Source organism: Telopea speciosissima, chromosome 10 (genome assembly GCF_018873765.1).
Source record: "Telopea speciosissima isolate NSW1024214 ecotype Mountain lineage chromosome 10, Tspe_v1, whole genome shotgun sequence".
Classification (NCBI taxonomy): Eukaryota; Viridiplantae; Streptophyta; class Magnoliopsida; order Proteales; family Proteaceae; genus Telopea; species Telopea speciosissima.
In genome coordinates, this window is record NC_057925.1 from 58693798 (window position 1) to 58708915 (window position 15118).

Consider the following 15118-nt stretch of genomic DNA (forward strand, 5'->3'; position numbering starts at 1 on the left):
ATGTGACTCATCGACGAGCCAACACAATGAACCAAAACTAACAAACAGCAATTAGGCGACTTGTAGATGAAGTCCAGACAGGACTTCCAGATAAAATTTGTTTGAGTATTTAAATAAAAATCTAATTCTTAGACAAGAACAATCCAAACCGACACTCCACATGGCTCAAATCAAAGCACCCATCCTATTAAGCATAGCAAGACAACCAAGGAAAATAAGTAAACATTAGGAAAATCTAGATTCATGTAAGTTTCTCTGGAAAGAGACGTTGGGATAATGCATTAAATCATTCTGATGTTCAATGCTTTCCTTGATCTTTTCGGACCCTTAATTATGTGTAAGTTGAGTGAAATTAACATCATTTCAAATAATTCAATAAAAAAATCATTAAATGTAATTTATCCATCTCTAAACTGTACAGTTCTCTCTTCAGATTCACAGAAAAATATTTCTTTCCATCAGAATAACATAAATCAAAATGTATTCCTCCATGAAGGTCTTAAAGACAGGTTGTTCAACTGTTCGTCTCTCTGTTTTTCCAGGATAACAGTAACTACCTTATCAAAGAGTGTGTATACATTACTTGTCATGCTTCAGCATGTAAAAAGATAGCAGTACTCATGATACAAACACTACACAATGACAAATGTCCATTCTACAAACATCTAAAAGTCATCAAATGAAAAGCTTTCCTGAATTAATTATGTTTGGATTAACAATGTTGCACCAGCTCTATGTAATGATTTTCTTAGAAAGAATACCATGGTTTTCCTTTACAAATTAGTATATCGGTAATGGTTTTATTTTCAGAATCACAAATCAATAATAGGAGTAACCTACCAAAGATATAATGTGAGACTAGGGTTTAACCTGATTAGCACAATACTACCCATCTATGGACTGTCAGGCAGAGATATCCAGAAGAAAATGATGTATCAAATGCAATGATCATGCAGTCTTGCTGAATTTCTCATATGGGAGATGTCTGAAGTAGACCCCTATCATGAGGCTTCTTAACTGCTGCATATGTAAAGCTTCATACACTATAAGGTGGACCATTTACTAACATCATCAGTGATGAAAAGAGCAAACTATCTATAAACTTCATTCATGAAACACAAGAAATGTAGTCATCAAATTCTAACTGCCGTGTTAATTGTATCAAACATTCATTAATTTCTTGGGTTTTTGGATGTGATTTGTCTCTTACAATGAATTCATAAATATTACCATCCACCTCAATCAAACTACAACCAGGAGTCTTCTCAACCCCTCTCTCCCTCATCATCAGTCTTACTTTCCCAGCTTCCTCAAACATGTTCGCATCAAGATACATATTTGCAAGTAACACATATATGCCACTGTCATTAGGCTCCAATTCAAGAAGTTTCAATGCTGCTTGTTCTCCCATTGCAACATTACCATGGGTCTTACATGCAAAGAACAATGCCCCCCATATCACAGCATCAGGCTCCATGGGCATACTCTTGATTAGCTCTTCCGCTTCAGACAACAGGCCAGCTCTACCCAAAAGGTCCACCATGCATGAATAGTGCTTAAGCTTTGGGGAAAGGTTGAATCTTGAGCTCATTTCAATGAAAAACTGGCGACCCTCGTCAACTAATCCTGCATGACAACAAGCTGACAAGACCCCTAGAAAGGTCACTTCATCTGGCATCAAACCAGTGTCTACCATCTCCAAGAAGTGGGATATTGCATCATGGGCATGTCCATGAAGGGCCAAAGCACCTATAATGGCCGTCCATGTTAAAGCATTTCTCCCAGGGATCTCCCAAAACACCTGGAGGGCTTTTGTAATGTTCCCACACTTGGCATACATGTCAACTAGAGCAGTACCTAAGGCAACATTGAGAGACATTTTGTATTTGTCAATATAGTGATGAACCCATATCCCCACATCAAGTGCTCCAAGTTGTGAACAAGCAGACAACAAACTAACCATGGTCACTTCATCAGGCTTCACATTCAAAGCTTGCATTTCATGAAATAAAGCAAAAGCATCCTTACCACGTCTACATTGCACATAGCCTGAAATCATGGCATTCCAAGGCACAACATCTTTCTCCGGCATTTCATCAAAAAGTTTCCGAGCAGCGTCCAAGAAGCCAAATTTTGCACACCCAGCCACCATTGTGGTCCATGACACCATGGTCTTATTTGTCATTTTATTAAATATATCTCGTGCGGGCTCAAGCCTCCCACACTTCACATACATGTCCATAAGTGCATTACTAAGTGGTGTTGTCAATTTTAATCCACGCTCTTTAATGTAACAATGAAACTCAATTCCACTATTCAGATCTTCCATTTGAGCACAAGATGAAACCACTCCAATCATTGTGACCTCATCAGGCTTGACCTGTTCTGCCTCCATTTCACGGAAAAGCTCGAGAGCTTCACCGGGCCACCCACTTCTGACATATCCATTAATCATAGAATTCCACGAAACCAAATCTCTCAGAGAACTTTCATCAAACAACAGGCGTGCCGCTCCCAGTTCTCCACAAGTTACAAGCATATGAACAACTGCATTATGTACGAAAATATCGGAATCGAACCCAAAATGCAAGATATTCCCAAGAATCTCATTGCCCATCCAAATCGAAGACAAACGGGCACAAGCTTTGAGTAGGAACGGATAAGTATAGTTATCAGGCCGTGACCCACCTCTCTGTAACATCTGCTTATACACTAGAATTGCCTCTCGAGGAATTTCGCTCTCCGAGTAGCCTCTAATGGCTATATTCCATGAGAAGATATTTGGGTGTTCAGTGTTTTCCAGAATTGTTCTACAGTAGTCAAGACTACCGGATTCTGATATCGCACAGAACGCCACTAATCGACTCGTGGCGAGCCCATCTGCAACTAACCCGGTTACGATCATTTGGGCTTGAATTTGCTTCAACTGGTTCATGGATTTGCATTTTTCCAGTAGAGATAGAAGGGGTTGTGTTAGAACGAAGGAGTGGCTTGTGTTCCAACTAGGCTTTTCTTTGTGTGGGAGTGGAAGACGAGTATGAAGAAGAGAAATGAAGTGGGTTGAAAAAGGTTTTGGAATGTAAACCAAAGACTTATGGTTGATGAGAAAGCGAATGATCATCAGGAATAGGGTGGGATTCAGTGGAGAACAAAGACAATCACCGCAAACTGAAAGTGATCAGGATTCCGGAGGGTTTATTTGATGGTGAAAGACAAGAGGATGGTTTGGTGGACAGGATTGTGTGGAGAAGAGCTTACCTCTGGGTAACAGCTGGTAACAGACTAGATGTAACGTTTCAAGCAAATGATCAGCGGGCATTTGAGTCTTTGAGGATGATTCTGGTGTCAGATATTTTAAGTTGGTTTGAAAGGATTCTGGTCATGCTGATTACAATAATTTGTTTTAAGGGAAATGTTCATTACATTGGGGCGCAGTGCTAAGACACATGGGCTGGCGAAATGACCACCCCACCTCATCTCCTTTTATGGCCCCAATGACCATCACATCTTGCCCATGTGTTTGGTACAGTCTACGCTCCATGCATTCCCAGGCAGAGAACATCGTTGCTTTTATAATTAGTTCTCTTGTAATAGCTTTGGGTTAGGAAGGCGAATGCATAAGTAGTAAGGAGAACGAATATCACCTTGATGATAGAGCCAATGAGCATCAGGTTTCGTTATGGAAGATAGGTCGGCAGTAGTCCTTGGTGCGTTTCTATTGGATTTCCACTTTCAGTCGAAATTTGAAATGGTCGCATGAACTGATGATATCTGATGAGGAGAGCCTAAATAACTACATTGCAAATGAACTGACAAAGTTGGAGGTTGTAGAGAGTGCAACTGGTCAGGTTGGGCTGGGGAGTTGGGTTTTTTAAAACCCCAGCCCAACCCCAAGACTCCTTAGCGTAGCCTTGGCAGGCTCATCTCATCTCAGTCTGACCCCAAAACTTGAGGTTGGGCCAGGCCCCAATGCCCCACTCTGAAAAAAATTCTATTACCGAGAGAGAAAGAGAAGAGTGGGGGATCCCATTTATATGCCCTCTCAGATAATCTCTCTCCTCTCATTATTTATATCATGTGCTTCCATTGTAAGTTCTCACACCCTTATGATGTATTTGATGCTAATAAAAGGTGACAAAGTATTTTGAAATCAGCCATATCTAGTCGATAGATTCAATATCAGATCGGTGACACAGTATGAGGACAAGATATGACTATCATGTATCAGTATCAATTTATTCCTCTTCTGAAAGTTCAACACAGACGTGTGCTTTAAAACGCTTCTAGAGCTAGCGTCTCTCTCCAAACAAATTTGGAAGCAACTCAAAATTTAGTCCAAAGTGACGAAAGGCTTCTCAAAAAAAATAAAAAATAAAAAAACAATCAAACTTCCATCAACACCAAAAATAGCATCAAGAGACTAGAGAGCAAGAACCGATGAATCAACAGAATTACAACTTTATCCCAATTAAATGGGGCCAGCTACAATGATTCAAAAAGATCAATGTGAATTTTTTACCATTTTTTCTCTCTTTTATCAATAAAATACTCAATATCAGTATAAAATACCTCCGGTAACGAGTAGTATAAGACACATTAATTAAAAAATTACTTCCTGGATCTGATTCACTTTGGGAATCAATGGAGGCCAATCACGTATCTGATTCCAGGTTTTAAAACATCGAGAAGAAAATCGGAGGTCAAAATATCTGATCAAATAGCCTACCCTGAGATTCTCTCGTGGGAAGGGCTCTTCCATGGTAGGGAACCGGAATATCAAGAACATTTCAAGGTTTAAATTTAAAGGCACTACGTAAAAACATCAGGCAAACCACACATTACACTAATGGAAACAGCACCATTTAGGAAGTCTACCGATTTTAATGAAAAAGTAACCGCAATTACAAATATCTTTTTGAAAATCATGAAATTCTCGGAGACATCCCTTGCAACTTCTCCGATAAGTATCAAGTTTATGGCAACCAAAAAGAATCCAACCGAAATCGTTTGGGAGCAACTCCCTCTCAATCTCTTCCACTGAAACTACATTATTCAAGAAAAACAAAAATTTGCTCAGGCAAATTCTCATCAGGAACTCAATTAAGTTTTTCATCACCATAGCTAAAAGGTATGGTATTTAGCGATACCATTAAATTAGCCGCCACCAGAACCGTACTTCTTTCCAAAAACGATTAACTGCAGCTTGTCATAACCAGCGAGCACACCAGCACCCGCAACTGCACGGAGAATGTTTGCTCCTGCACCCTTGAACAAAGATTTGGGTCCCTCATTCTTCAAAATCTGTGAGAATGCATCGAATGAGCTCTTGTACTTGACAGCTTCACCAGAGGTCATCATCATTCTTCTGCGAACAGTGTCAATCGGGTAGGATGCAAGACCAGCACCATTGGTAATAAGCCAACCCAATGCAAAGCTAGCGAAGAAACTATCCTGAAATCATCAAAACAAAATTTGAATTAGTAAGCACCAAGCTGTGAGCTCAAATGAAATAAAACTAGACTATGAGGGCACAAAGAAGCCAGCTTTGCTGGGTAAAGCATGACCAAGACGCAATATTTTATAATTTAACTGCAACTAATCCAGTAATTATATCAGTACACTTCACACAGATGATTTATATTTAGTCTACAGTTATTTTACAAAATTGTTTTTTCATCAACAAATTGAGAGAAGGCCCAGTCAAATAAAAGCAATTACATTCATTGGTAGAGAGATACTGGTTTTTCCAGAAAACTCTCCTGAAGTGCATGTATGTTAAGTGCTCGAGTTTGCTTAGTTATTACCACAAAAATACTTCTATTTGTGTGGTAACTACCAAACAGCTGATATCGAAAACAATATTTGTAGCCACAGCGGTCAATGAGGCATCTAATTACCATACTGCAACCAGCATACCTAAAATACCATCACCCAAATTAAATAAAATAAAAATTTGCCCTTGATCTAAACGAGTTGACCAAGAGCCACTAACCTGCATATTTCCAACGAGAACAACTGGCTTCAGAGAATCATACAATCCAAAGTAGAGACCACGGTAAACAATGATTCCAACACATGAGATGTTGAATCCACGGTAAAGCCCAGCAATACCATCGGACTTGAGTGTCTTTCTATAGACATCGACCAGACCATTAAATTGTCTGTCCCCCCCTCCTTTCTTTGCTGCCTTAGAATCATTAGCCAGACGGGTTCTAGCATAGTCCAGGGAATAGACAAATAGCAGGGATGAAGCACCAGCCATACCACCGGAAGCCAAGTTGCCTGCAAACCATGTCCAGTATCCATCCTTGTCTTTCTTGAAATTGAACATCCTCTTGAAGTAATCCTTAAAGGCAAAGTTCAAGGCCTGTTGCAAATTTGAATTGTTAAAAATGCAAATATTTTCGGCTAAAAAAATCCACCAGTATTACAGTAGAAACATATCCAACCTGTGTGGGGAAGTAACGGATGACATTTGCAGTGTTCCCTCTCCACAATGACATCATCCCTTCATCCTTCATTGTGCGGCTGAAACAGTCCCCAATACCCTTGTAGGGCTCAGCCAGCCTACCAGTCTTGATCATTTCATCTTGGTTCTGAATCAAAAGCTTAACACGCTCAATAGGTGCGGCAGCTGTCTTGGATACAGCTGCAGATACTCCACCCATAAGGAAATCGATAGCAAAGTTGGTAAAGTTTTTCTCCTTGGGGGCCTGGACAAAGATCGGTGAAGCAGCAGAGGTGACCATGGACAGATCGATGTTCCCATTGCATGACTGCATCATTGGGTGCTGCAATTCAACATTGCTATAGTTACCAGAGGCAAAACGCCTCTGATACAGAGCCGGACTATAGAAGCCCCCCTGGCCTGCCTGTGCATTATGGGAAAGACTCGATCCAAGATTTAGCTGCCCAGTGACCTTTTGGAGGACCGTTGGGTGCTGAGGCTGATCAGCCATCATATCTTCCAAACTGAGAATTCTGCAAACGGAAACTACTTCTGATAAGGGAAAGCTGAATTTCACAAAATTTTGAAGTTCAGTAAATGTTTTTATCAAAGGCAAGTTAGAAGACAAAGGATAATGAACATAGAACCAAACAACGAAAAATGTCAAAGATAAATCCAACAATCAGCCAAAGAAAAATCCAAAACTAAAAATGTCAAAGATAATGAATGCAGAGCCAAACAACGAAAAAATGTCAAAGATAAATCCAACAATCAGCCAAAGAAAATCCAAAACTAAAAATGTCAAAATATTGGAAGCAATTCATCAATGTTTTGCAGAAGTGGTAAAGGATAATAAACATACAGCCAAACATAGGTCCCAGATCATAGCATGAAATTATAAACTGAAAGACCCATGCACATAAAATGATAAATTAAAACAAAGGGATGAAAAATGAAAGAGATACATAAAAACAGAAGTATCATGCTTCCATTGTACTCCGCACAAATGGCAGCTAATAGGTGCAGATTCTTTTTAAATTTGCAATAAAAGCTAAGCAGTAAAATTCAGTAATGCAATAGCATACATAACAATAATGAAGCAGAATAGAAATCAAAAACTTCAAGAGCAAGGAGGGGTACAGGAAAGAAAAAATCCTATGGAAAACCCCAAAAAACAATGAGGACTACATATACCAATACAACCTATACTTAGACAACTTTACAACCTTAACACAAAATGCTTTTAACTTTAGAATACCCACACCCCCTTGCATCTGAAATTAGGATCCTCTTTACATTCACATCAATGAACAAGGCAGAGGTTGGTCCGCAGGTACAACCTTCGTAACTTCATGGTCAGCCCAAAAACTTAGAAAAAGATGAACAAGAGAACCATATGGAATCTTAAACCAAAACCGTAGATAAAAAGTTCATCAATAGTTGAGTTTGAAAATCTTGAGGTGCTATGAGTAGACTCTGCCATAGATCTTCTGCAAATCATTGAACTCGGATCCAGCAATCCAAAGGCCTTAAGAGGACACTTTTTTGAAGCATCATATGAGCATAACCAAACCTAAAGAAAACCATTGGATAACTATTTGAAGACTAGCCTGATTTAGAAATCCCAATAATCCAATCGTCCTACCCCGTTAAATCCACCAATGCATTTCCCATTTATACAAACCACACTAATACATCTCTGACTTTAAAGCCGAGTTCACATCATACTTGCAAACTCCATATCAATGAATCAGGGAAGAAAGATATTTGACATGCCAATCTAATAAACAACGAATTACTGCAGGAAACATAATCACTGGAGATTCGAGGGGCTCAAAATCTGTGGTAGAGACTTACACAAGAACAGCAAAAACGAGTATTGAAGATAGATGAAAACCGAGTACAAAAAATCCTCAATAAAAAGAACAAATTATACAGTATATAAAAAGGAAGCATAACTCATGTTGATAGGATTAATATATTAGATTCAAGCTACAGACAGATACCGATAGATAAAGAAGGCATTAGAACTCAGATCTACGAAAATCCCAGCAAAAACATCCAAAAAAAATGCATCCATTGAATTATAAATAACGATTGAAGATAACAAAGATTACAGATCCAGGTCATCCATGAAATAAACAATTTAAAAAAAAAGAACACATCTATTTTTTCATTCAAATAAAAGTGATCGAACTACCCCCACTGACCTGCTAATGGATCTACTCAACAAGTACTTCTGCTAAAACAGTAGAAAAATAAAAGACCTAATAATGAGGGGAAATGAAGGCATTAACCAAAAAGGTAATGCAAAACGAGATAAAAAAACAATCCCGTCATTCTAGCTAGGAATGTATGAAGAGTTCGTGAGTGCAAAAATGTCGAGATTTCAACAAAGAAAACAAAAACAGCTAACAATTTAAACTAACCCCAACATCCACATCCCTAAAATCAGATCAGATCAGATCTCCCGAAACACATGAATAACAATTACAGGAAACAAACAGAAGGCGAAACTCGTCGTAGCTCATACCTTCCAGCAGCAGATCCTTGAGAGCTCGCTCCGCCTCTCGCCTCGGTGAAGAGCGAAAGGAGAGGAGAAAGAGGAACAGAAACAACAATGGAGGCAAACTACGAGAGGAGGAGAAAGGCTCGATGAGGCTGCTTTTAAGGGCTAACTCCACAATTAATCTTTATAGCAGGAAGACGCTGTGCTGCTTCGAGAGCTATGGTTTTAAATTGCTCTACATAGTACGACCACTATATCACCGTTGGATTCAAATGTATTATACTTGATCATAAGGACAAGAATTGAGAGTTCCCAAAATATGGTAAGGACGAGATGAATATTACCATATTGATATCTCTTTGAAATTTCTGGGTTGGCGGAGTATTAAAATATGGAAAGCGGAGATTATCAAGTGAGGTGGTCCATATCTCGCCGTTTGTAATCAGGAAAATGATACCAATTGGACAGTAAGAATCAATTAATGATAAGAGCTGAGCAATTCTGCATCTCTTCAATTGGCGGGTCCAAGGAAATATGGGCCACCCGATCGAATTAGTTCTTATGCTTTACGGTGGCCCCTATATATCGAACAGATTCGATTGGTCAAAGACTATTTACTCCACTGGGTAGAGAGGAGTTTCTTGGAGGGTGCATGGTCAGAAAATACTAATGGGAAAAGCATGCTTTATTTTCCACAAGAAGCGTGGTTGGAGGCTTGCGGAGTCTGATTCTTTATTCCCGGGCCCCACACGTTATGGAATCTTCGTGATACAATGGATCTAGGTCCATTGTTAGGACCATAGACCCCTGCAAGAAACCATTACTTTGGGATCAGGGTTTTAAGAATCGGATCAGCCAGATCGGTCGATTCTGAAAATCAGATTTGTGGTTTGGTATGTTCCCCAAAATACCCTCTTGATACTTTCTTATGCACATCTGAAACCTTGCTATGCTTGAAGGACAATTCAATCTTTTTATATTTTTTTAAGGGAAAAAGAAGACCCACGTGTGGTGTGCTGCTCTTGCACCCAAACAAGGACATACAAAATGACCATTGCACCCCAAAGAAAGGTGGAAAATCCCAAGGTTTTTTAAATTTTTTGGATTTAAGTGACGAAGTTGTTGAACGACCACTCACTATTCCTCAACAATGGGAGGAAACGGTTGAAGCACAAGCTTTGACCATATGACTCGTCTAAACGTACAGGTAGCCAATTAGTCCAATTAATATGAACCCGGTTATAGACAATAGCGGACTGTCCATGTATTGTCTACAAAGCCCAATTAATTAAATTGCATGTAATGGTGCAGAGCCTTAAATTGATGGGGATCGATTAGGCCTAACTGAAATCTCGATCGATTGACACCTCTACAATTAGTCAAAGTTTTTAAAACTCATAATTAGACATGGGATCCGCCTCCATCGAATACGACTTGAATTGGATCGGAAATCAGTTAGAATCCTATAAATTGAAATAAATAAATAAAAAAAAAACAAAGATTCTACATATCAGGAAATCTTTCAGAATTTTTTAGTGGCAATAACAAAGATTCAAAAAATGGGTTTTATCAATTGGGTTAATTTTACCAAAAAGAAAAAAAAGAAAATGACATGTTCTAAGCTGTTTGCAATAGTTGTAGTTGAAAAATATTGGGACATCACATGCATTGTGCTTGTGTGGAGTCAATTACAGAGAATCACACATCCAAATTTACGAAAATCATACAATCTATATTGTTTTTAGGTGCATGGAATGAGCCCTTCATGTGATACCATGTGGTATCATATTTTTATAATGTTAAGCTTCTGATTTTGTTCCCCTATCTGTCTAATTGACTTGGAATAAAAATAGAAACTGCAGAGTGTAGGCATGAGGACAAGGTTAGGTTTCCAGTCTCATGAAACATGGCCTATTTACCTCTTTAAGGCCCCTTACATCATGGAAAGTCCAAATGCATGTCGAAGGTACATAGGTAATTAGGCATGGTACAGACAAGTATCTCTACTAAGCCCTTTTTTTTTTTTGGTAAAAGGAGAACTAAATATTATTATTTGAGTGTGAAAAACGCAAGGCATTTGAATTATAAAAATCAGAAAGCCAAGGAGTGGATATGGACCAAGTAGTTCGACACTCAACAAACACAATTCTCCTAGCTTGGGAGTCAATGACGCTGTTAATCTCCCTAGGAACATAGTGAAAAGAGCAGGACACAAAATAAGAAGCTAGATGCTTGATATCTACAACAATAGGGGATAGCTCAAACAGGGCTACAGGGGGTTTTGTCTTCAGCAATAAAAGACATCAACTCTTGACTGTCAGATTTCACAATAAGATGCTCAAATGTTTCAACTAGCCCTTGGAGAATCCCGGGCCTCATCACTAAGGCTTCCCCTTGGAATCTTGGATGATAGGCTAAGCCCTTTCTACAAACTACTCCAATGGAGCACAAGCATCAGTCTATTGTCTAAAAAAATTTAAGATCATGGAATTGGTTTGGATTGGATCCAAAGGTTTAGATGAGTGTGAACATTAACTTATTAATTTTATTTATTTTTTTGAGAAGTGGGGTTTGATGGATAATTCCCTCACCCCATAACCATCAGGTGGGAGTCATGATATTACAATGATTCGGTTTTAGTTCAAAGAATGAGGTCTTATTCGATTTCAATTTTGTATATATTATATCTTGAACTGAACCGATTGACACTCTTAATCCCAAGTTCTTATTATCAATAGTTGAAGACTTTACCACCCGATCAAGGGTGGTACATCTAAAGGATAATAATATATCAATATGTTAAAACTTTGTTATAAATAAATAACTATTAAAGGTCAACAAAAAATATATTAAAATAATAAAAGTATTAGGATTAATTTTCAAGAATATCAGATAGGAAAAAAAAAAGTTATCATTTGTTTAAGAAGGCATTCATCTTTTAATATATTTGTACTAATAATGAATTCAGTTTTATTGATGGGAAAATTCTTAATATAACCACAAAAATTGCACATATGTTATTAGGTTCAACCTATGGATATTAACTAGATCCATGCTATTTTCAACCTTTCTCCCTCGTCCTAGTTTTTTAGATTTGTTCATTTAAGACATGTATATGTGCTTCATAAGTCAATTTAAAAAAAAATAAAAAATTCTCCTACTACACATTCATATGGTTATATATTTAATGAGTTAAAACTAAATAATTAAAAAAAAAAAAAAAAAAAGAGTAATTGAAACTAAATTTGGTCCCCTCGTAATATTCATAAAAAAGTCCTTCATTCCCCTCTTCCAATGGGAAATAAAATCTCTCTTTTTTTCCTCCATCAAAAGCCATTAATTTCTACAAAAAATCAAAATCAAAATCAAAAGACATTAATTGATATGTATTTTAACCATATATAGTATGCATATTCATATCAACATCATCACTTCTCCCCACCCCATGACTACAACAAATAAATAAATAAATAAATAAAAATAAACCAACCAAAAGGCTATACACCTCAAAAAGAAATATGTGTGAGTGAGTGAGAGAAAGAGATGATGAATTGTTGGTATTTTTTAAAAAATCTTGATTTTGATTAAATTACAATTATTCAGTTAAATGTCAAATTCAAGGCATGTACAATATAAACTAAAAGGAATACAAAAGTTATTTTACCCAAAAACTTTGATGCGTGGGGCTCTTTTGTAGTGTGACATAGCGTGTATCGCACATCCGACGGTCTACAACGCATGGGCATGTAGCCCAACAACCCACCTATGTGTTGGGCTGCATGCCTATGTGCTGCAGACCGTTGGATGGTGTGCTACACGTTGTGTCATGCTACAGAGGACCCAAATCCTACTTTGATAACTAGTAAGAATATATTACAATATATTTTTGTTGTTGTCCATTATAGGTCATTGTAGCTCCTTCAAAATTATTTATTATAAGAGACTTTTAGTACATAAAATATTAGTTATTAGAGAACTCAACTTACTCTTCTCTACATATACATGTAGCATGCCACATTTTAGAAGGTTACAAAGTAAACAAATACAAAATATAAAAAAGCTGAATAAGAATTACTACAGTGGGACAATGCATTACTTGCCAAATACTATCTAGAATGTGACCAAAATTATCGGCATCCCATTCCTACTTAACAAAGGGAATTCATGGGGTGGAAGATGTTCTCTAATGAACCATCACTTCCACTGATATTATTGAACAGGTTGGGGGGGGGGGGTGGGTTGGGGGGACTTTCTCTCTTTGTGTGTGTTTCTCTAATGTAATCCTAGGCTATGTTTGGTATGCATTCTAGGTCGATTTCACATTCTCGAATGATAAAATAGTTGTTTTTAACTATTTTATCATTCAAGAATGTGAAATCAACCTAGAATGCATTCCAAGAATACATGCCAAACACAGCTTTAGAGTCATAATAGATGATAAGTATATCCTACAATCCCTTACTTCTTAGAAATTGTTACATCTTTTTTTTTTCTTTTTTTTTTTGTTGAGTTTATGCATTGCACTTTTGGTTGATGCCCCACAAAACATCTATTAGATGTATTCACTTGATCTATTAGAGATCATGATCACAGCAGCTTGCCCGAGAAACACGAAGCCTTAGAAATTGAAAATTCATCCATCCAAGCAGATAAAGGTATAAACTACAGTTTCTCAATCCTCTTGTTTCATGCATATCACAGCAGCTTGCCTGAGATCATGGCAAGTGAAGATTTGAAGTTCATCAAGAATTTGAGAGAGAGAAACATAGTTAACTTTCAATGTGCCCCTCCAAATGCTGCTGATCTATTTCATCATGAAAGCAGTGAAACAGCTCAAGGATGTACAGTTCTCTATGCTTCACAAAAGGTTTTTATAGAGCAACAATACTAATAGAACTAATAGTACCTCACTAAGCCTTATCCCCACTATTTAGGCTTAGCTACATGAATACTGTTCTGCATTTTCACTTTATTTAAGGCCAAAAAGTTAAAAAACAAGGAAAAGAAAGAGAAATTTACAAGAACCAAATCCCTTTTACATTGAAATATAGAAACATGTAATAAAAAAAATCAACCAATTCAACCTCAACTATAATTAGACAATGCACAAGAACAAAAGATCTAATAAATTGTAAAAACATATAAGTACTTTTGAGGTTAATGTTTTTAAACTTTACAGTTAGAAGCTCGAGGGTTAGCAGCACTTTTTGTGCACGATTCCAATTGCAAAATTGTTGAATGCAATTTTTCTATTCAAATTAAAGATAAATATCGATGTGATTTCTTTCTTGCATACTATCTAATGCAATCTGAAGATCCAGATTAAGGATCTTAGATGCAAGCAGGCCCAATAATCAAATTTGAGATAAAAGAAGGAAGAAATATGATTAATGGAAAAGGGAGGGAAGAGAGATTAGATCAATATTCTTGGGAGAAAGAAGAAAGAAAAGAATAAATCAGATTTGGGACACCACGTTTGCTGCTCAACAACACCAAAACTCTTTAAAAAACCTCATATTCTTTACTTAAATCATCTCTAATTGATGGGGGATGCATTACATATATATAGATATTCTAAAATTCCCAATTTGACTCATAAAAAGACTTCTAAGTACTTTAATACACTCAATAAAGTAAATAAACTCACAACATAATTCTATCTAGCTATTAAATATCCTAATCAAACTCAAACACTCGATTTAACTACTAATCTCGTGTACTAACATTATCCCCACTTTATAGACTTATAAATTAGGCTCATTTCATCAATAAATCCAAAATAAGAAGCTAAAAATCTATAGAACCCAACCATGGACAAAAATAAAGTTTTATGAAGCCCAATTCACCCAATTGTACAATCTTAACTTTTTTTTTTTTTGTAACAAATTGGACAATCTTAACTGAATCAATTACTATCAGTCCCAAGAGAGAAAAGGGGTTTAGAGATGCTTCCGACCTCTTGAAGTCAATCTCCAATTCCTTCCACTTCAATTGTGTTGTTCCTTGAGCTTTTGTAAGTTCGTTAGCCCGGGTTAAACAATGATTTTGGGGTGGATTTTGAAGTGTCACATCAAGCCAACACTTTCTCACTCTAATTCTCCCGCCCCACCTAAGTCCCTGTTAAACAAACATGACCTAGATGAATAGGAATTGCTCGTTCT

At 37.2% G+C, this 15118-nt stretch overlaps 2 protein-coding genes across 4 annotated transcripts; both read right to left on the minus strand.

The window, feature by feature from the left end:
• Window positions 1-720: 720 nt before the first annotated feature.
• On the minus strand, window positions 721-3151 carry LOC122641509 (pentatricopeptide repeat-containing protein At2g22410, mitochondrial). Its single transcript, XM_043834765.1, has one exon. The coding sequence runs from the start codon at window positions 3119-3121 to the stop codon at window positions 1109-1111; it is 2013 nt and encodes a 670-aa protein (XP_043690700.1). The 5' UTR covers window positions 3122-3151; the 3' UTR covers window positions 721-1108.
• Window positions 3152-4861: 1710 nt separating this feature from the next.
• On the minus strand, window positions 4862-9138 carry LOC122641985 (ADP,ATP carrier protein, mitochondrial-like). Of its 3 annotated transcripts, XM_043835349.1 has the most exons (5): window positions 8981-9107; window positions 8659-8697; window positions 6450-6981; window positions 5993-6367; window positions 4862-5451 (listed from the first exon to the last, which is right to left on the minus strand). In XM_043835349.1, exons 3-5 carry the CDS (start codon window positions 6960-6962, stop codon window positions 5155-5157), a joined length of 1185 nt encoding a protein of 394 aa, XP_043691284.1. In that variant the 5' UTR covers window positions 6963-6981; window positions 8659-8697; window positions 8981-9107; the 3' UTR covers window positions 4862-5154. The 3 variants fall into 3 exon arrangements, with proteins under 3 accessions (XP_043691284.1, XP_043691283.1, XP_043691285.1); XM_043835348.1 differs by lacking the exon at window positions 8659-8697 and having other exon boundaries at window positions 8982-9138; XM_043835350.1 differs by lacking the exon at window positions 8659-8697 and having other exon boundaries at window positions 6450-6972; window positions 8982-9114.
• Between the last annotated feature and the right edge of the window lie 5980 nt (window positions 9139-15118).